We start from the raw sequence: 14,642 nt of genomic DNA, 5'->3' as shown, positions 1-14,642 counted from the left end.
CAAATATTTCAAAGTTTATAAAAAATCTCCTCTGCACGGTCCCTGGTGGCGCATGGGAACTAATAGGGAGGCTCCGCCAACATTCACAGGTGCCACGCGGCCCTTGGCCTCAGGTGGCCATTGGTGGCACCCTCTGTTGCCTGGGGATAAGCCCACCAGGCCTGCAGCTCTCCCCACTGCGGCACTCCAATGGGCCGGGTTTCCACCGAGCAAGGTGGGGGTGGCTTGGTGTTCCCAGCTCAGCCAGAGGCCACTCCAGTTCCATCTGCTCTCTAGCACGGCAGGTGGGAAACTCCGGCTGTGTTTAGAATCGCGCCCAGCAGGAGCCAGCCAGGTCTGAGCCCACAGCACAGACAGGCCAGGACTGGATCCTGTTCCGCCCGCTAGTCCAGGAGGTCCGCTTGAACAGGAAGGAGCAGTGCGGGCAACTCCATCTCCAGAGTCCATCCTCTGGCCCTGGCATGGAGACTGGAGGTCGGAGGCACCTGGCGGGGAGGTCTGCCCAGCCTCACCCCCTCGGGGCCCCCTCAGACTCTGCTGCCTTTTATGTGGGTGCTCATCTCCCCCACCTCTGCCCTCCATCCACACCAACGCACCAGCCCTGGCTCACTCACCTGCGGGACAGCCCTTCTCTCCCGGGACCTTTTCGTACCCCGGACAGCACTCGTAGCTGATGACTCTGCAGGGAGACAGACACAGGCAGCATCAGGCAGGGCTTCCTCCTACTCGTGGCACCAGCCCTCTCACCGGGAAGAACGGCCTCGGTTGACAAGGGCAATGGCGGGTAGAACGCCCTGCTCTTGGAGATCGTTCACCACGTCACGCCTGTGCCTTTCATCGGCAAAGAGCTTGTCACTCGTCCTCCACTCTGTGGAATGTCCCTGACGGTTGCCAACTGGGAAATGGCCAGGGACAGCGGTGGCGTGTTCAACAGTGGGACTCGAAAACACACCGAGAACTTATCCCCGATGTAGTTCCCAGGGACCTAGTAGTTAGTGTCCCCGAGAGGCAGCAGGGACCCGTCCTGGCTCTGAGTCTGCCACTCACTACCTGCGACCTCCCAGGCCGTCCCGCCTCGTCCTCTGGGCCGCGGTTTCCTCATCTGTGAGACACACATCTGTGTATCATGTGACGGTCGCTGGGTTAAATCTCTCTTGTCCTTCTAGCTCTCTGATTTAACGACCAAGGAGGGTGGTGTGCATGTGATCAAGGTTTTCTCAGCCGGGGGCGGGGTGTGTAAGGGGACTAAATGGTAACGGGAAAAAATATAATAAAGGTTATATATTAAAAAAAATGAAAATGAAAACAAAGCTCTTTTTATCAAGATGTTTTTTTAAGTTTTTTAAATTAAAAACAAAATTTTAATCAATGAAGACATTTGTATGGTTTCAAATTGAAAATACGCAAAAGATTATACAGCAAAGTGTTCCCCACCCACCCGGATCCCCAACAACCCCATCCACCTTCCAGGAGGCAGCCGACCTGGCCGGTGTGCAAATCTGTGTATTTGGAGGAACAAGCCTGGCGGCATTCAGTTGCAAAGGTGGAAATTGCTTGGCAGAGAAACTTACAAATTTGTCTTCTTCTAACTCAGACCCGTCCGTCACGGAGCCTTTACCTCCTTCCGGACGCCTGAAACACCCAGCTTCAGCTAACCCCATGTTCTGGGGGAGCCCCGAGAATTTCAAATATCATTGCAAGGAAGTAGGTGTTCTCTCCTTAAAAGTTTCGTTTTAAATTAAATCTATTGGGGGTGATATTCATTCATAAGATCACATAGGTTTCAAGCGTGCAATTCTATGATACATGATCTGTATGTAGCACTGTGTGCCCACCTCCAAAGCCAAATCATCTTCCGTCACCACCCATTCAGCCCCCTTTACCCTTTACTCTGCGCCCCCCCCTTGCCGGGCACCCCTCACTGGCAGTGTGAGCACAGCCCCTCCTCGGCAGCCCAGAAACCAGATGCAAACAGCCCTGTCCTCCCCTTCCTTTCTTACACACGGAGATGCCCTTTGGGACAGCAGAGGACTCAGACTTTAACTGCAGCTGCTCACCACGGGGCGATTTAATGACGTCACCAGAAGGGGCAGGCGGATGCAGTGGGGGAGCAGTGGGGGGGCCGTACTCTCAGTGAGACCAGACACTCTGCTCTTGCTGACAGTTGCACTGGAGTCGCCTCAGGGGAGCCCCGTGAGTCCTGAGAAGACAAGCCTGGTTCGCCTGTGAGCCAAGGTGCTGTTTTGGCCAGGGACTGGCTAGGAGTCTACACGTGTCTTTGGCAGAAACACTCCCCCGACCCCGGGCACGGCTGAGGACTGACAAGCCACGTGCACTCTTCTTTGTCCTGTCCCCTTCCCCCTGCTGCCTCTCTCGTGCCCCCTTTCCCTGGCCCTCCTCCATCCCGGTCCTTTCTAACCGTCCACCCCTGTACTTGTAAGGGCTAAACAGGCTGGTGCTCTCAGGGCTCTACTCGACCAACCCACAAATTTATCTTCGAAAACTGCAGTAAAATTGGATTGACACTTAACCTTCAGAAGGCAGTGGGGCGTCATAGACTAAGTACAAGAATTGGGAGACTTGGTGTGTGACCCATCAGTAACTAGCATGGGACCTTTAAAGCCCGTTCTCTCTGAGTCTCGGCCCCTGACCCATAAAATGGGGTGAAGTGACACTGGAAGGCTCCTTCCCATCTCATACTCACAATTCTAGCCAACGGGGTTATTTCTAGGGGGCAGAGAAACTCTCAAAGAAGGAGAGAGCCAGCCTCTCCCAGCTAAACCCAGGGACAGCTCCAAACCTTGAGCCCACAGGACTAGGGGACGGGCACCCACGCATGGGATCCCAGGCTTTCTCTGACAAATACCAGGGTTCTGTGACTGGGGTAGGGAGGGGGGATTAAGCAAGTCTCCCAAAGCTTAGTTTTTTTCCAAAAGGGCCTGGGCGATGTTCCATGAAGTTGGAGAAGCAGAAGTGGAGGATGGGTCTTCTCCTGAAAGCCTTCCTTATTTCTGGGGACCCCTGTATACCTGGGTGCTACACACTCCGTGCCTCGAAGCCCCCAGCCACGCTGGCCCTGCTGAGCCACGTGACTCACCAGAAGACTCTTCTTCCAGGGTGTTAGCACCTGAGTTTCATCCCAAAACACCACAAGAGAGCTCAACAGCCCAGGTGACCTCAGCAGGATTTGACGGAGGACAAAAGAAAACCGACCCCCCAAGTTCCTGGGTTCCTGGGGCCGCCCAGTGTATGTGTGGTGGGGAGGGGAAGTGGTCAGAATGACACAGGAGAAACAGAGGGGGAGGGCGGGGAGGAGGGGCAGACCTGAGAGAAAAGTCTCTGCAGGAAGGACACTTCCAAGGAGTTAGAAAGCTGCAGGGCTCCGAGGGACAAGGGGTCTCTGAAGCTCACAGCTGGGGAGGGGCAGATCTAGGACCTCCCCCCAGATTTCAGCAAGTCCAACCCCCTTCCCAGTGCTATAGACCACGCACGCACGGGGGCAGGGTTGGGGGGAGCAGGCGGATTTGCAGAGTTCCACAGCGAAAGGTCACGGGTGTTTTCTCCAGTGTGACCAGAGCCATCCCTCGTCAGCATTCCCTGTGCCTCTCCAGGTGGGCTCACTGCACCTGTGCCCCCAGCACACTCCCCCACAGGGGCTCAGTCCCCCAGCTGAAGGCTTCCTCCCACTCCTCTTGCCCTGCTGACCTCTCCCTCCCCTGCCCTCCTGCTGTCCAGTCAGGCACCCCTGGTGCTCTTGAGGTGAGCAGGTGGAAGCCCAGCCTCTCAGCCTGAGCCTGGCAGCCCTCTGGGCCGAGATACTGCCACAGCGGGTGGTTCCCTGCTGCCAGCTGCCCCCAAAATGCCCACTGTCCTCAGACCCTGTCTGCATGGCCCCGAGCAGCAGGGAGCAGCTGGAAACTGAAGACTGAGAAGACAGCCCATCGAGACAATCTTGACCAAATCTTCCTGGGCAAGCGGTATGTTCTCAGCCCAGTGTGCAGTCCTGGCCCCGGGGAGCATGCCCATGCTGTGGGGAGACGGAGCCGGGGGCAGTCACAGGATCGAGGGCCTGATGCCACCCCTCTAGGCTGAAGGCAGCCAAGGATGGAGACCATGGGGAGCCCCCATCTGTGTCTCCCCTGTTCCTGGGCTTCCCTATGCGGAGAGAACCAATTTGTTGGCCTTTGAATGGAATCCCATCAGCAAAAGCTGTTCTAACGAAGGCGTCTAGCTCTCTTCAGCCTGATACAGTCCAGTAAGGAAAAACCTCGGGTCAGAAAAAGCATGTCCTGTAAGGCACTGACTGAGACACTAAGTTTTTGTTTCAGCTTCCCTGGCCAGGAGAACAATTTGGGGAAGAAAGCGAGACAAGGTTTAGGAGGGCCACTGCCGGAGGGTAAAACGATAGTGTCATCCAAGATTGACACTCCAGATTTTTAACTCATGATTTAATTGAGAGAATTTTTGGTGTTTCTCTCCCCAGATAATTTTCCAAGGGGTTAAAACAATAAGTTAAAACAATCCCTCTCGCCCAAGCATACTTCATGCTCTTGGCCAGCTACCATGGCTGTAGATACCCTAGAGATGAACTAGACCTTGCATGGAGGTGGAGCAAGCAGCAGAGCCCGAGAGCAGGTTTCCTGTGACAGAAGGCAAACCGTTCAGCATGTCATGATTTCCGAGAGGAATCGCAGAGCAAACACAGACCCATACTGTCTAGACATTCAACATGCCCCGCAGACGGGCTCCCTCTCGCCGGGGTTCGCACAGAGGAGGCCCGTGGGGAGGCAGCAAGGCTCCTGACCACAGTTTCCTGCACCGTCACTCAAGCTGCTGCGTGTACAAATGTCCCGGGTCCACCCGACTGGGCCTAAAACCAGCGGGGGACGCCGCCCCCTCTCAGTTCTCTTTGTCTCCTTGGCTACTGGACCACTCTGGGGCTCCTTAGGATCTGAAATGAAAGCTACCTGAAATTTCCAGGTCCTAAAGTTCACTCAAGTCCCTAAATAGAGGCCCACTGGTAACCTCTTCTGGTAATAAACTCCACACGTTGGCTTGACAAATAGCACCAAAGACTCTGGTTCTTCTCTTTTAGGAAAAGCAGAGTATTGTCTGAGGACAATGTAGTATCCCCTGAGGGGAGTGCTAAGTGTCCCCTCCCTCCCTCCATGGAGGTGGCTCTAGGGTCCTGGGTCTCTGACCTGATGCTACAAAGTCTTTATACACACGTGCCCCCCATCCCTGCTTGGTGTCACCAGACTGCTTTCAAGTTCAAGTTCTCCTTGGTCTTGGGCCCTTGGTGACCTGTGCTGCCCCTTCCCTGTGACAACAAACACTTCTGCTCCAGCCTCTTCCCTGGAGACTTGCTGAGAAAGTTCCCACTGCCCAAGGTGGCCCCGCACAGAAACAGTCCTCCAACCACCGCATGCTCCCCATCGCCCAGTCTGGTCCTCACCCAGACAAGGTGCTCAGGGACCCATGCCCACCAGTGTGACTTCGACTCCAGCTGGCACAGCTCTCTCCCCTTCCCTTCCTGGCCACCCACGGCACTTAATTCCAGGGGTCGGATGGCAGCTCCGACGCGACAGCAGTGAGTGGCAAGGATGCTCATCCTCAGCTCTCCCAGGGACAATGGTCAGCTGCTTCCCCTCTCCCTCCCAGCTTCTCTGGACTTCTACCAACTCAGCTCCACCTCCCTCACACGCACATGGTGTTCCAGGAAGGGACCCTCTTGTCCCAGGTCACGAAGTTTTGTTTCACCCCATGTTTCTCTACCCTCATTTCCTCTTTTGAAGCTGCCCAAAGCAAGGGCCACACTGAAGAGTCGAAGGTGCCTATCATTCCCTCTGGCTCCGTAAGGCTGGGGCGATAGCTGGGCCCGGGCACGCTGTGCTTTCTGCACTCGCACCCCACCCATCCGTTCCTTTGCCCAGTGCCCGGATGCCTTGCACACACGGGTGTGAGGGGCTGCACTGTGACATCTGCCAGCACACCGCTGCGCTGCCCACGCAGTGCCCCATAACGGACAAGGGTGCAGGAACAAGAGCCAATAAGCCGGGGCGGCGCACCATCAACAGCAGTGTCTGCCAGGGACTGCTGGGCACGTTTCCAACCTACTGTTGCTGCTCGGGCTCAGGCCTCCACGCAGGGCCCCCTGGGACACCATGGCCAATGCCACTCCGTTGCCAGCCTGATGTCACAAGCAGGTCCCATTTTTAGGGAAACCTGTACTAACACAAAGGTAGAGCTCTGAAACCCAGCGTTCTCTGTCCGCTTGGTACTGATGCTTTGTCACCTTCCAAGAAGCAATTATATGGGGCCTGGCTTGGTGTTTAAGTAATTGGTTTATTTGAGTGCATAATGTTTGCACATGGGAAAAATCAGAGTACTAAAGGTATTTTTTTTTAATCCTCATCGGAGGATGTGTTTATTAATTTGAGAGAGAGAAGAAGGAACAGAGAAAGACAAACATCAATGTGAGACAGAAACATTGATTGGTTGCCTCCCAAATGTTCTCCGACCGGGGATTGAACCCACAACCTAGGTATTTGCCCTGACTGGGAATCAAACCTGCATCCTTTTGGTGTACAGGATGATGCTCCAACCAACTGAGCCACCCAGCCAGGGTATATTCTTTTCTTTTTTAACTTGAGCACCAGGAAAGGACCTGTGGTCCAGAATCTGCATCATCTCTTTTGTCCACAGCAAGGAGAGCTACCCCTGGAGGTGTGTCCTCTTGGCTCACTCAACCCTTAGCTTTGAAGCTGGGCTTGGGCACGTGGGGAGCCAGCTGCCGCGCACCTGCCCTTGACAGGCTTCCAGGGAGCTGCTGGTCTCTCCCCAGCTCTGCTACCATCCCTAACTTCCCTTGATGCATACTAGGATGGATAATTGACTAACATAATAAGGATCACAGCAGGGGTATCTATTTCCATGTACATTTTAAAGAGAGAGCATTTACCTTCCTTTAGTTGGTTATGCAACTGAAGGAGATATCTGCTCAAAAGCAATACTTTTAAAAATCCCTGACATGGGAACCTGTTCACAGCTTGGAGTCTCATAACCCTCCCATGATGCCGACAAGGGGAGGGCCAGGCCCGCCCGAGGGGCTCAGGAGGTTTCACACAGCACAGTTCCTGTCTGTGGGAGAGAGCCAGCTTCGAGACCTGTTGACGCCCAAACAGATTAGGTTTCCACGGGCTTCTGTTAGAACACGGCCGCCCTGTTCGCGCCAGGCAGCAGGTGGCCAGGTGAGTGCACCTCCCTGCATGCGGGCGGAGGCGCTGGTGAGCCCTGCCTCGACCGGGCTGGCCCGCACCCCGCTGGCACTCCCACCTCTGTCTGCACGGCCTAGATGTGCAAGGCTGCGTGGTGCCGAGAGTGCCAGGCAGCCTCTCACGTCACGACTTCACTCAGTCCTCCTAGCAGTCCTGTAAGGCCGTCCTGTTACCTCCACCTCCCAGAGGAGCCAACTCGCCCAGGGAAGCGGCAGAGCAGGGTTTGAGTGAGGGAGTTGCAGCCTATGTTCTTTAAATGCTACACTGACTGGTAATGCGCCAACTCTGGGCTCCCGCAGCAGTTCTGGGGCGTTTACCTCAGCACTGCAGGGCTGGAGTATCGGCTCACCAGGGGGCCTTCCTTCCCAGAGTCGCAGGCTGGCCACTTCTCCTTAATGATAGTATTTGTATCATTTAGTGAGGATTAAGAAATTCAAGGAGTTCTGGCCAAGAAGGAGGCATAGGTAGAAACCCCTTGCTTCCTCGCACAACTGCAAGGAAGATAACAACCAATCTAAAAACAATAAACAGCCAAAACTGCCAGAAAATCAAACTGCATGGAACTCTGACAACCAAGGAATTAAAGAAACATTCAACCAGACCAGTGTGCCGAGACAAAGAAATATGGCCCAAATAAAAGAACACATCAAAACTCCAGGAAAAGAGCTAAGCAACGAGGAGATAGCCAACCTATCTGATGCAGAGTTCAAAACACTGGTAATCAGGGTGCTCACAGAACAGATTGAGCTTGGTTGCAAAATGAAGAAAGAAATGAAAGATACCCAAAGTGCAAAAAAGCAAAATATACAGGGAACCAACAGTGAAGGGAAGAAAACTGGGATTCAAATCAACAATTTGGAACAAAAGGAAGAAATAAACATCCAACCGGAACAGAATGAAGAAATAAGAATTCAAAAAAATGAGGAGAGGCTTGGGAACCTCCAGGACAACTTTAAACGTTCCAACATCCGAATCATAGGGGTGCCAGAAGGAGAAGAGGAAGAGCAACAAATTGAAAACTTATTTGAACAAATAATGAAGGAAAGCTTCCCCAAACTGGTGAAGGAAATAGACTTCCAGGAAGTCCAGGAAGCTCAGAGAGTCCCAGAGAAGTTGGACCCAAGGAGGAACACACCAAGGCACATCATCGTTACATTACCCAAGATTAAAGATAAGGAAAGAATCTTAGAAGCAGCAAGAGAAAAGGACACAGTTACCTACAAAGGAGTTCCCAGAAGACTGTCAGCTGATTTCTCCAAAGAAAACTTACAGGCAAGAAGGGGCTGGAAAGAAGTATTCCAAGTCATGAAAGACAAGGACCTACATCCAAGATTGCTCTATCCAGCAAAGCTTTCATTTATAATAGAAGGGCAGATAAATTGCTTCTCAGATAAGGTCAAGTTAAAGGAGTTCATCATCACCAAGCCTTTATTATATGTTAATTTTAAACATACATTATATGTATAATGTTAATATGTTATGTGTTAATGTTATATGTTAATGTCCTTATTATATGAAATGTTAAAGGAACTTACCTAAGAAATTGAAGAATATCAAAAACTATGAACAGTAAAATGACAACAAACTCACAACTATCAACAACTGAACCTTAAAAAAAAAAATGAAAACAAAAACTAAGCAAACAACTAGAACAGGAACAGAATCAGAGAAATGGACATCACATGGAGGGTTTTCAGTGGGGAAGGGGAGTGGAAGAATAGGGGGAAAAGGTACAGAGAATAAGAAGCATAAGTGGTAGGCATAAAATAGACGGGGAGAGGTTAAGAATGGTATGGGAAACAGAGAAGTCAAAGAACTTATATGTTCGACCTGTGAACATGAACTAAGTGGGGGAATGTTGGAAGATTGGGGGATGTAGGGGAGGTAGGGGGAAATTGGGAAAACTGTAACAGCAAAATCTATAAAATATACTCAAAAAAAGAAATAAAAAAATTAAAATAACATTGAAAAAATTCTCACACACACACACACACACACCACATTTCATGCTTCTTGTAATCTCAAATCAACCCAGAAAAATTCACCCAAGTCTTGTCAGGAGCCTTAAAAATGCAAAACAAAACCAGCCAGCTTACTAAAACCGCCGCTCCCAGGCACACAGCACCCTGGCGTGTCTGCACAGGCGTCTGCACGGCTCCTGAGGCAGCCCGGCCTTCCAGAGGCCGGCCCAGGCCCGAGGGTCCCTGCAGCGGGCGGATGCGGAGCCCAGCCTCCTGGGCGCCTGGCAGTCTTGGGTGGTCACACATACTCACGTGGATTTGCCACAGATTTTCCTCTGGTACCACTGCTTGCAGTTGGTGAAGTACTTCTTGTTGGTGCCGATGAGCTTCTGCACCGCACACACGTTGGGGCTGCAAACAACACAGCGGCGTTAGCAAGATGACCGCGCATCCGTCCACCTCCACGTCCTTCCCTCCCGGGGGCCCTCCTGGCACATTGGAACATTCTAGATACATACAAGATACAGTCTTTTCAGTCCTGGTACCAGACGGTGCCTTGGGGCAGATGTTGATCCTCCTGACCTAGATTTCCATCACCCTCCTGGAAGTTTCCCTCCAAACTAAAAACTTCCCAAGTATCTCACACAGGGAGGGACATGATTTCTTCATGTGAGTACCCTTCTCTTACATTTGGCAAGTGGAAGTAAAAGCACCTTAAAAGTTTTACATTGCATGTCACCGAGATAACTAGCTAAGTAAAAGTTGTGCATTTGCTAAGTAAAGGAAGCGACTTTCTGAGGAGCCCCCAGGCCTCCTTTGCTTCTCCACCCCACACTGAGCTGAAGGTCCACAGGCTCCAGGCTGGCACCCTGGCGCGCACTGTCAGGAGGGCGGGCCAAGGCCTGGGTCCCCGCACCTCCCAGGCAGCTCCACACACAGGCATACTCTGTGTCCCTAGGCCAGCCACCTGGTTCCCAAACACAGCTACCCAAGTGCCACCCTAGAAACGAGAGGGTAGGGCCGGCTGCTGGCAGGACCTTCGTACAAGATGCTCTCCACCTAGACTCTTAGTCATTCATACTCAGGCCCCAGCATCCCCCAGAAAGCCTTCTGGTGCCCCAGGCGACACTCTTTTGTCTACCTCTGACCTGGGAAACAGCCCTTGTTTACCCCAAGTACTAAACAGAACCCTAGAACTGACCAGGGTGTGTCTGTGTCCTCTCTCCCCTACCTCCCAAAGAACCTCAAGGGCAGGAGCTCTGCCTCGTTCTTTCTTTTCTGTTCTAGATGGGGCCTAGTGCTGGGCCGGAGGGAAGGAACATCTTGGAATGAACTTGAATGAACAGAATGAAAATACCGCTCCCAGGACCACCCACTTCAGAAGGATCCGCAGGAACTCTGTGGAAAAGCCGAGGGCAAATGGTGCAGGATTGAGCTGGGAAGCCTTCTTTCCCAGAGCCGTGGGGCTCCGCTTCCGTGCGTTTCATCCTGGTGCACTGAGTCCTGACCTGCGCTGCTCCCATGGCAGGAGTTCATTAGCCTCCTGGGGAGAGGAGGTAGCGATGACCCCTGGGAGGGGCTCGTCCTGAGCTGGGGGCAGGCAGTCCGTGTGACTGGATCACAAGTCAGAGGAAAGCAAGGCAAGAGGCAGAGGGCTTGCACACAAGCCCTGTGCCAGAGAAGCTCAGGCGTCACCCTTTCACACCAACTGTTACTGTGAAACGCAACTGATGGGCGTCATTTGATGTGCGTAGTGCTTTTCAGGAAGACACTGATAGTGCAGTGACGCCTACACCTGCCATCCCCAGGTGATCGGGTGACAGAGCATGCTGACCCTTTACTTCTCTGCCCACATTGCTGTCACTTCTTCCTGGTGGTTCCGTAGGCAAAGGTGAGTGGGACAAATAGGTAAATATCACCGAGTCGTGTAAGAACCTGAGGGCCAGAGCAGTTAGGGCTGGAGAGGGAAGCCCAGGCTGGCCGGGAGGAGAGCCCAGGTCCCCTCAGTGCTGACTCGGTTTGGCCCAATGCCCGCAGCTCCCAGAGGATTCTAACAAGAAGTCACCTTGCTTCTGTTTGCTGTCTGCAACTTACAGGCTACAGCAGTCCCCAGTCAACCCCTGGAGAGCTCCTGCTGGCCGCGCTCCAGCCCTAGGTATTCAGCCTCCAAAGCTCTTCTATCTGACCAAGCAGGAAACAATTACTGCCAAATTCCCTGCAGCTCCCGTGGGCGTTTGGCAAATCTTCAGCCGGTCTCTTCTGAATGTGGCTCCAACATTCCTCCGCGGAGTGAGTTTCCTCTGCTGCTGCCTTTTGAGATGGGAGCAGGGGCTGGGGGGCACTGTGACCCGCCCCCCTCTCACATCAGGGTGACAGGGTTGGGCCGTGCACACAGCAATTGATGACATGAGCAAGCCATTTCTGGGCCTTCTGCCTCTAGCACAGCAGCTCTGCTGTTTGACATGGATTTGAAAAGCAAGTGCTTCAGGAAATTCAGTCCAGTTTTGGTCGGTGTTATTCGGAAGTGTGATTGCATTTTTACTTCTCTTTCGGTATTATTTTTGCCTTCCCTATGGCAACACAGACACAGCGGGAGTAGAGTGACCACGGCGTCGTCACTACTCTCCCAACAGCTTTCTGCCTTGGTCTGCGCCATGCCGTCTCACTGAGCTGCACGCTCCCCACCTGTGAAACGGGACCACGGGCAGTGGCTGCACCAGCGGCGGCGGGTGATGCCAGGCTGCACACCAGCAGGGCCCGTGTTGGAGCACACTGTACTTCCTGAAGACAGCAAAGAGCTTTCTCTTCCCTTTTCACCAGTTTTCACTTTGAACAAAGGGCTGGAGCCTGAACAAGGTTATCCGCTGTGTACAGGGTGCAGTATTTTCAGGGACAGTTAGATCAGAGGGAACGCAACTGCGCCTGCAACCACTTTGTCACAGTTGTCTGCCTGAGCATCTAGACTTCCCTGGGGTGGGGGAGGGGGTGCACGTGTGCCTTCTTAGACCGTTCTGCCCATCACAGATCACCTCGGGCCACGCCAACTTCTCACAGGAGCTAATCAGGCGGGCTAGCCTGCAGGGGTATTGCGGGGCGGGGCGGGGAGATGGAAAGTCGATCTAATACCTGCATTCATAATAAAGAGTATTGGCAGTAAAACACCAAACCTGTTTTCAGGCTGGTTAGTGTCTCTTCTGTGCTCTGACTGGAAGGAGGTGACGGGAAGGAGGTCTGCTATAGAGACAGGAACCGATGGACCTCTTTGGGGAGGTTTTGCTGGGGTGTGCAGACACATTCTAGGTGACGGGGCTACAGGGGACCCTGGGGACTTCTCTGTACTTCATGGCTAAGGCACAAAGGAACACAAACCTCCAGGCAGAAACTATAATGCGCGTCATTTGCAAGAAAGGAAGAGGGACAAAGGTGAGCTGGACAGAGACAGTGAAAATGCCAGTTGCTCCCATTTGGGCTTTTATGCCACGTGAGCCCCTCATCTTTCTGACCCGTCCCCTCACCCTTTAGTACCAGCCTGAGTCAGAGGTGATGCTCCCCCTTTCCTAAAGACCCCAGGACGTCCCTCCCTGGTCCTCTCCTCCTCCTAGGAGGGTGCTGGGTCTGTGGCATGGCCTGGCTTCTCTCTGCTCTGCAGAGCAGTCAGGCTCGCTCCCAGCGGTCTCCCTCCCTGCACGCCTGGGCACCTGAAAAGCCAGGTAAGGGCATAAGGACACAGGCAGAGGTAATAAGGAAATGACCCCAAACTCTGCGGCAGTCCTGGGGTGGAAGCCAAGGCTTTGTAAAGTCCTATGAAGTCACCTCTAGTCACCCCTAACAGTGAGTTTTCATCTGAGTACAGATGTCCCTAGTCACGAGGTGGTCTGGACCTCCCTGGGTGAGAATGCCTGGACCCAGCGGCATTTGGGCAGGTAATGACTCCACCCACATGCGGTTGTACCTGCTGGTGGGAAGGCAGCTGGTGCAGCCAGGCAGGCTGGACGCGGCGCACAGCCGGGCTCTGTGTGAGCAGGATGGCCCAGTGTGGGATGCGGAAATGTTGCCCACCTCTGCCTGGGTCTGCCAGGTCTTTACAGGTCAGACCCTCTGCCTGGGTCTGCCAGGTCTTTACAGGTCAGACCCTCTGCCTGGGTTTGCCTTCTAAAGCCAACGCATCTTATGCAGATACACCCCGAAGGAATGCCTGCGATGATAAAGTCCCACATTTATAAACGTAGCCATTGTTTTAAGAGAGATCCCAGTCCTGGGAAAGTGGTGTGTCCCATCCACCCTCAGTTTCCCCATCTGTGCAATGGGTGGGAGGCCACGGAGCAGGGGAGGAGATGCCACACTGCCTTCGCTGCCCTGGCTGTGCGCAGAGCGCTCTGTCTAGTGCCCTGTGGTGGGCAGGCAGCCAGGCCAGGTGGACATGAACCTGGGGCCTTGGATGCTGCCAACTTGTGTGGCCCCAGTGTCACGTCTAGAGGTGCTGGACAAGGACCTGGCTGGACTGGAATACGTGTGCTGTTGGGTGGGCTTCCTCTCTGCCTGGCCAACTTCCCACCGTGTTTCTGGGCAGAGCTACCCACTCCCCTTTTCTCCTGTTGGCCGGTTGGAGAAGCGGACAGCTGGGGTTGGGTGGTCTCGCACTCTTGGCCTGAGTCTGGGGTCGCTGGTCGGCTCTCCCACCCCCTTCCTCCACAAAGCTTCCTTGGCTGGGTTTCCCTCCACCGTCCCCTCTCTCTCTCCACTTCATGCAGGCTGGTCCCGCGGAGAGAGCGCCCCACTCCGCCGGCTTTGTCCTGGTGCCCCCAGCCCGTCCCAACGGCACCCCGGCGGGCAGCTGGCCGGCTTACCCATGCTGTCGACCCCGGAGCCGGCTGTGCTGCAGCACCAGCTGGTAGGGCGATTTGGCGGGGCCCGCCCGGGTGGCGGCGGGGCCCAGGGCCAGCGCCAAGGCGAAGGGCAGCAGCTGAAGGAGGAGCGCCATGGAGCGAGGACGCGCGGAGCGACGGCGAGCGGACGGCAGGCAGTGAGGGCGCCTCCGCAGCGGCCCGGCTAATAAGCGGACAGGAGGGGCGGGGAGGCCGGCAGGGCAGGCGGAGGGCGGGAGCCCCGGTGCCTCCCCGCCCCCGCCCCTGCCGGCCGCCCAGTCCTCCCTCCCCTCCCCAGCCCGCTTCCTGGCACCGACGCTACAGGTCCCGGGACTAGAGAGGCCCTTCGCACATTGCACCTCCTCCCTGGGGGCTGCCGGTCCCTGAACCTGGAGATCCTCCACTGGTCGTGAGGCTACAAACCCCTGCCCGAAGTGGAGAGAGGCAATGCTGAGCCCCCCAACACTCACCCCAGCAGACTTGCCTCTGCATTCCAGGAGCACCCCTCTGTTCCCCAGGCTTGTTCGCTAAAAGATAAG

The 14,642-nt window shown here is 54.3% G+C and overlaps 1 protein-coding gene across 1 annotated transcript in view; it reads right to left on the bottom strand.

The window, feature by feature from the left end:
- The window catches only part of TGFBI (transforming growth factor beta induced), a 30,966-nt gene extending 16,675 nt beyond the window's left edge, over window positions 1-14,291 (bottom strand). Inside the window, exons 1-3 of the mRNA XM_024575311.3 lie at window positions 14,086-14,291; window positions 9,551-9,649; window positions 615-679 (exon numbers count right to left, since the gene is read on the bottom strand). Coding sequence (XP_024431079.2) covers window positions 615-679; window positions 9,551-9,649; window positions 14,086-14,219 — 298 coding nt within the window. The 5' untranslated portion in view covers window positions 14,220-14,291. The remainder of the gene's footprint in view (window positions 1-614; window positions 680-9,550; window positions 9,650-14,085) is intronic.
- Between the last annotated feature and the right edge of the window lie 351 nt (window positions 14,292-14,642).

The sequence above is a fragment of the Desmodus rotundus genome, chromosome 10, assembly GCF_022682495.2.
Source record: "Desmodus rotundus isolate HL8 chromosome 10, HLdesRot8A.1, whole genome shotgun sequence".
NCBI classification, from domain to species: domain Eukaryota; kingdom Metazoa; phylum Chordata; class Mammalia; order Chiroptera; family Phyllostomidae; genus Desmodus; species Desmodus rotundus.
Note: the sequence above shows the minus strand (reverse complement) of the source record. Positions and strands in the feature narration are given on the sequence as shown.